The sequence below is a fragment of the Hoplias malabaricus genome, chromosome 9, assembly GCF_029633855.1.
Source record: "Hoplias malabaricus isolate fHopMal1 chromosome 9, fHopMal1.hap1, whole genome shotgun sequence".
Lineage (NCBI taxonomy): Eukaryota > Metazoa > Chordata > Actinopteri > Characiformes > Erythrinidae > Hoplias > Hoplias malabaricus.
The window spans coordinates 13,894,770-13,902,326 of NC_089808.1; the positions used below are offsets into that span (position 1 = coordinate 13,894,770).

General features: G+C 36.3%; 1 protein-coding gene across 1 annotated transcript; it reads right to left on the bottom strand.

The window, feature by feature from the left end:
• Positions 1-2,930: 2,930 nt before the first annotated feature.
• Positions 2,931-6,286, bottom strand: LOC136706620 (uncharacterized). The gene is made up of 5 exons (XM_066680217.1): positions 6,272-6,286; positions 4,102-4,456; positions 3,874-3,981; positions 3,740-3,774; positions 2,931-3,056 (listed from the first exon to the last, which is right to left on the bottom strand). Exons 1-5 carry the CDS (start codon positions 6,284-6,286, stop codon positions 2,931-2,933), a joined length of 639 nt encoding a protein of 212 aa, XP_066536314.1.
• Positions 6,287-7,557: the final 1,271 nt, after the last annotated feature.

Sequence of the window (7,557 nt, forward strand, 5' to 3'; positions counted from 1 at the left end):
TAATGTATTTATTTCAAATATTTAATGAACACTGTGGAGGGTATAACTAACTGAAATTAAACTCTTAAACTAAAATATTCACCTATATTCAACTTCACATAGCAGTGAGTCCTTGTAGACACATTTCCTAAACAATGTATATTGTATTTCATCTGTTCTGCATACTTTATTAGCCAACATTTACCCATTCCTTCAGTGGTCAGGACCCAGACAGTACCACCACAGAAAATGAATTTTTTGCGATAATTCAAAGCACTGAAGTGACATGGAGCTGCTGCTGGTGGTGTGTCAATGCTTATTGCGCTGGTGTGGATTTTTGGTGCACTATCCTGGGGGAACACCCAGTGCCCAATGCAGTCCTCCAGGTAGACGGTCATTTCTGTTTGACAGGACACTGTGAGCATTTTTTTTTTTTTTTTGCTGCTGTGTGGATTGAGTGCTGAATGGAATGGTGTTCTGTGTGTCATTGGGTGTCTAGAAAGTTGCTAATAATAAGTATGCTAAGTCCTTGAAGAACAGCGGACTAAAGATGTATGTAGAGCAACAGAAGGACTACCATCTGTAATTGCAGAATTACAAACAGTCAGATAAAATGGTCAGTGACAGTGAGTTTGGAAACATTAATGTCATTTGAATGTTTTGCTTGTTCTGTATATGTTCCAACTCAGATTAGATCAAGTAGACCTCAACTGAGTTCTAGACACACCTAAAGGATAATTAAAGCAAATAGGATGTATATAATCAAATTTAAAGTGCTATAAATTTTCCTATGTGCCATTTTGTGTTATTAAATCAAACAGGTAAAAAGGGTAATTATATTAAATGATAATCAAATGCACAACACAAAAAATTCTGCCACACGTTAAGGGGGCTGAGTACTTACCTAATCCATTGTATTCATACACTAAGCAAACCTGATCCAGACCATCAGTTCATTATCAGGCTGTTTATGAACTTTATCAGGTTTGTTGAGACCGAATAACTGAAACTACGCAAAACAAAGGCTCAGTGACCTACTCAGTGGTTTTCAAACTCTGGGTTTCAGTGGGTTAAAAAATGTGTAGTGAGGAAGCTTCACCACTGAGTGTGTGTCAGTCATTACTCGTTTCAGAGAAGAGGTTAGTTTCTCCACAGTACACACAATTGTCAGAGAACACAGGGCCAGTCAAAGACTATAATTAAAAATCATGTAATTGTAGTCTTTCCACGAATGTGCTTTTATGAAAATTTATCGTCATTGCACAGCAGTACAATTAAACTGAGACAAAAATAAATAAATAAATAAATAAATAAATAAATAAAAACATTATAAACAGTGAACACACAGCAACAGGTTTTTGTTTTCTAACTGTATGGAAATTACAAAGATTTGCAGTAATTTTGTGGCGACTTACCTTCAATTTATCCTTAGGTACTGTCTTAGCCCTAAACCTCACCTTATACTTAAAAAGTAATGATTTAATTATTTACATTGTGGGGACCAACATGTGTACGCAGTTTTTTTTTAAATTAGTTTTCAAATGTTGCATTTTGGTACAAGTTCCACTCCAGGTGACTGTCTTTGAGGAGTTTGGTGTGTTCTCCCCATGTCAGTTTGGGTTTCCTCTGGGTGCTCCAGGTTCCTCCCACAGTCCAAAAACATACAGGGGTTGGACAATGAAACTGAAGCCCCTGTCATTGTAGTGTGGGAGATTTTATGGCTAATTTGGCTGGTGGCCAATCTTCATTAACTGCACACTGCACCAGTAAGACCATGTGCATCCAATGGTTCAAACATTGTATCCTGAAGGCGGTGCCGTGTATCAGGACGACAATGCACCAATACACACAGCAAAACTGGTGAAAGATTGGTTTGATGAACATGAAAGTGAAGTTGAACATCTCCCATGGCCTGCACAGTCACCAGATCACCGGAGCGAGTCAGGAAACGTTTTCCTGCACCAGCATCATGTAGTGACCTGGCCACTATCCTGCAAGAAGAATGGCTTAAAATCCCTCTGACCGCTGTGCAGGACTTGTATATGTCATTCCTAAGACGAACTGATGCTGTATTGGCCGCAAAAGGAGGCCCTTCTGAAGAGACAGAAAATGAGCTGATAATCTGGACTGAAAATGTGCAGGTCAGTGGGTCAGAAGGACTGGAGCTGAAAACTACAAAATATAAATGTGCCTGCACCCCAACAACAGGACTCAAACCAGCAATTCTGAACAATTTAAAGATGAACTACAGTTTTCATTTATTATTATACCATAATAAACATACTACAAAAAGTAAGGAAATTTGTGATTGGTAGATTATTTCTTTGTTGTAATAATGCTTCTTGGCATTATTGTATATCGTTGGAAAGCCTGTTAATTTCTCTTTTAAATGATGGCACATTTGTAAGGAACATGCATTTGGGGGAGGAGCAGTAGAGCTGAGTATGTGGGTTGCGTCCATGAAAAATTTGCCAAATCCTCTCTGCCAATGCCAATCAGCGTATTCTGCCATTTTTGTGTTTGGTGGACTGGATGATTGAAGTTTGAAGAAACAAGACTTTGGCAACTTAACAATTTATTCATTTAACAAATAGGAGTCTCGGTAGCCTGTGGAAGAACAATACACAACCCACATATTCAGCTCTACTGCTCAACCCACAAATGCATTCTCCTTACAAATGAGGCACCATTCAAAAGGGAAATTAACAGGCTTTCCAATGGTATAAGATTTATTGCCAAGAAGCATTGTTACAACAAAGAAAAAATCTACCAAACACAAATTTCATTTCTTTTTGTTTATTTAGATGTGTTATGTGCTATGTTTATTTAGAATCAGTTTTGTACAATAACTAGGAAAAAAATATTATAACATTTTTATTTGATAAGATGTTTTTGTGTTTTAACATTAGCAACAAATAGAAGACAATGTTTTAATCTATAGAAAATCTGTTTTATTTGGGAGGTTTGACCTTGGAGTAAACATCAGTATCTTTAAGCTTCTGTTGTCTTCTAGCTCCTTTGGAGGACGCTGGTTTATTGGTGAAACTCAGAGCAGCGTAGTTTAAAGCATCATCACCCTGAAGAAACACACTTCATTAAACATTATTCACTGATAACTGTCTGTCAGAGCAAAACTGGTTGCTGGTTGTGTGTTTGTTGCGAAATTAAGGTGGAAGAAAAGTGTTTTGCTCCAAAAACGACTAAATTGAGAGCTCACCCGAAGATTTAGAAGACCACATTAAATACAGCAAGTAAATTCATATATCACAACTAAAGTGTGTTACAGGGACTTACTAATTGTAGGTAATGCAATTCTAAACATAAATTATTTGCCATTTGTACAAAACAGATCGAAAAACTTGGGCTCACTGGGCAAAATGTAAAGACACAGTGCAGTACTATGCAGATCTGGTAACTATTTCAGTTAATCATTGAATTTAAATAATTATAAAGACAACATTAAATATTAAATGTTGAAACCATTTTTTAAATAGATGTCCTTTTTGAAGAATAAACAATAACAGTTGGGAGGTTCAACATTTGATGTGTTGTCTTTATACTATTTTTAAATGTTTTATGCATCATTGCATGTTGTTTTAATTACATTTTTTTTTACATTTTGCACCAAAATGTTTGTAAAATAATATAACAATTAACATATGTAATGCTTTTTACTTAATTCAACACAATGTTAATAGAGTTGAGGATTTCCATTATCTGTGTTTGGATGAAAAAGGTAAGTACAGTTTGAATTAATCACCTGGTTTATTTCTGTTGTTTGACCCTCAGCAGCACCTTCAACAAATAACAATTACATTATTGAATTATTTCTATAAATCATGGATTACCTTCATTTTCAAATAAAATATAGATCAGAATTCTTATACAACCTACCTCTATCACGTCTGGTGCGTAATTTTCTGCACAGACATACAACTACAACCACTGAAATTATGTTTGTTGTGGCTAAAACAAAAATGGCTGGAAGGAAATGATAGTTTTCTAAAACAAAGAAAGCAAATTAAAATCATTATTAGTAACTGTGTTTAACTTATTTTTTTAAACAACTTCCCTTGAAACTTAAGCAAGAGTGAAGGCGCTTCACAAAATACTCACACATACCTGGAAAGCCCAGTTTAGTCCCTTTCCCAAACAGTATCTGTCCACACACAGCCACAGCACAGTAGTAAGTTCCAGCATCAGAGAGACTGAGGTTGGTCTTGGGGAGTTTGTAGACACAGCTCTGTGTAGAAGAATCAGCCTCAGAACTCCTGCTACACGGACTGTTAGTGTCTCCATGAGTGTAAATGATTCCTGGAGGAGATTCTCCTGATCCATGTCTCAGCCAGTACACACTGTGTTCTCCTGCAGACACATCTGTGAGGATTGAACACTGCAGACACTGTTGTGTTGCCTCCCACTTCAACAGAGTGTAATTCAGGAGTCTGGAGAACACTGTAGAGACTTGAAGATGAACCTGGAGAGAAAATAATCACTGATCACTGACTTAAATGGATTTGGGTTTAAACCAAATGGTGTTTTATGTAAACAGACTGAATTAGACTAGCACCTACCTTTAAACACCACAACTGTGCAGTCTGATAATGTAAGCTCTGTGTAACTGGAGACTGCACAGTAGTATGTAGCTGAATCAGATGGTTCTGCGTTTGTGATATTCAGAATAAATCTGTTTTCTTTTTTTAGTGCATTAATGCGTCCGCTCTTGTTGAAACTGTTATAGGATTTTAGAGATGAACCAAAAACAGAAACAATGAGAAGAGGTTTCTGTCCTGGAGTCTGTTGAAGCCATGTAATCCCTGACGCAGCAGCATTTGAAAAAGAACAAGTCAGACTGATATTTTCTCCAAACATAATGTACTTCTGTCCATTTAGACATGGAATGTTCACTTCTGAGGTGCCACCTAAAAATGATTAAGAGTTGAATGTTGTGTAGAAAGTGAATGTAAATAATAAAATGTAGAAATGTACAAAAGGATATTAAACAGTACCTAAAACAGCAGAGAACAAAGCAAGTGCACACAGTCCAATCATCACCAAACTCTTCTAGCATGTCCTGAAACAATATTATGTATTTTTACACTGTAATTTTGTTACAAAATGCCTTCAGAGTAAAGTGTATGCATTTACTGATAAGAGAGATTATTTACATTTTAACACACAAACACACACACACGTACGTACGTACATACATACATACATATATATATATATATATATATATATATATATATATATATATATATAATGTGTCTCTCAAACTAGAGCCCACTTCAATATGCAAAGTGCCAAAATTTCAGTCATTACAAAATGACTTAAAAAGTAAGTAGTGATAAATGTACTTACATTGGAGGTTGGGAATGTTTTAATTTCTTCTGTAAAGTTGCTTCTTTGTAGATACAAGGATTTACTTCAATAGCAATGTTGTAATTTTCTATGTTACTGGCTTTTAGTTGATTCTATAGGATCACTTATCGTTTGTGAAGGACAACAGTAAAACTTTGAGACATATTTAATCTGTGTGTAAACCTTCTACAACAGCAGATTTATATCATTGTGCTGAAAGCTGATTTGTTCCCATCACAAGAGGTAGAATTACACCCGACCACTCACAGAAACAGGAATAACACAGAAATGAATATGCTAATCACTACTGCAGTGGGCCTGGTTTGGCCAAAGTAATCCCACCACATTAAAGAACTAGAGATTTGAGTATTAAATATCTAACAGTCAGTAAGAGCACATTATCCATTGAAGTAAATAAAGCACAACAGCTAAACAAAGAAGTACAATCAAAACAGCCTTCAAATTTCTTTATCATAAGCAGCTTAATATGAAGACATACACATAGTCCATTTCCAAAACTGATGAAAGAAGCAGTAAATAATTATAATTCCAAGACATCATATGCCTTTTAAGTGCAGATAAACTATATAAGTGTGTGATTAGAGATTTTTATTTCTGTTAAAATTACAAAATAAATGTATAGTTTCCATAAGGTAGAGAAAGTCCTTTTTGATTTAGGAGCTCCAGTCCAACACACACTGTATCAGGGGTTATAGATGCTATTTTACACCCGGCATCACTTGGCACAAGGTGGGAACACACCCCAGATTCTTGAGTCACCAATCCACCTACCAGTGGTGGTTTTGGACCGTAGGAGAAAACCCACATAGACATGGGACAAAACACCAAATTCCTCACAGACAATCACCCAGAGAGGTACTCGAACCCACAACCCAAGGTCCCTGGAGCTGTGTGACAGCAACACTACCTGCTGAGCCACCATGCTGCCTCATCTCAATGAGATCAGAGGAAAAAACTAAAGTTAATGTCTCCTGCTGCTCAGGTTTTTCTCTCCACAAGTTTTATTTGATGGATTATTGAGATCAAAGACTATGTCAACACTCATGCTTCATGACTGCTTTTTGGCTTTTGGATAATCTGACTCTTTTCATGTGGGTAATTCCTGTAGTAGTGAAGCACATTGTGACAATGTAAACATGGTGAGCGTTCTGATGATGTTATTTACTATGACTTCATGGCTTATAGATCTACCATATTTAATTACTGATGACATATAATAATGATTCAATTAAGTAATAAAACCTGAGAGGAAGTGTGTTATCATGAAATAACAGCACAGCTGTAATACAGCGCAAGCACAAGCCAAAAGTGAGTACTGTAGGCATCTCAGCCGTGCTCTTATTTCATGATAACACATGATCTTGAGTGTTCTATTGCTCTTATACAACACTTCTGGGCAATACATAAAGTATGAAATAAATAAATGAATCTGTGAATGTTTAACATTTATAAAATCTTCTGTCAAATTATAGCTCCTCAACAAATAGCATGTTAGTACGTCACAGTAATGAAATCTACTGCACTGCACTCACCGCCCAGACTGGATCAGCTCACTCAAACACAACCAACCTGCAGATTATTTTACTCAGACCCCTAATCTGCTGAACAAACTGCTCCAGCTAAATGTACTTCTGCCCAAAATAGTTTTCATCTAGCACTGGTGTGCGCTCGGTCAAGTTGTAACTATCTCAAATTTCCGTACGTTCCCATTGTAGTGCACCATTAGTGGGGTACTTGGTTTTAACCAGCCAAACAGTGCATTATAATTGTAATATAATATTCATATAGAAGTATGGCTAAATGACGTATATATCCCATTATAAAACGGTTAGTTCTGACCCTGCAGTGTGACATTCCTGGAGTGCCAATATTGCACAGTAATGGCATTCTGACTGAAACTCTTCTGAGTGTTAGTGCTCAGAATTCATAAAGAATTAATGTACATCACTGTCAATATCCCACATTTAGCATGAACCTCAAGTTTATTGTTGTTTACATATAATAACTGCACCCTACCAACATTTCACACCAATACTTTGGAAATAACCTTTTGAATATCTTTCAGCTTTTCTCTGTGTGTATGTTTTCATGTGATATAATCATGTCATTTTCTCTTACTTCCTGTTATTTAGCAGTAACCACAGGGTGGATAGCACACAGACAATGCCGTTGAAGGTGGACTATGGAAATAGC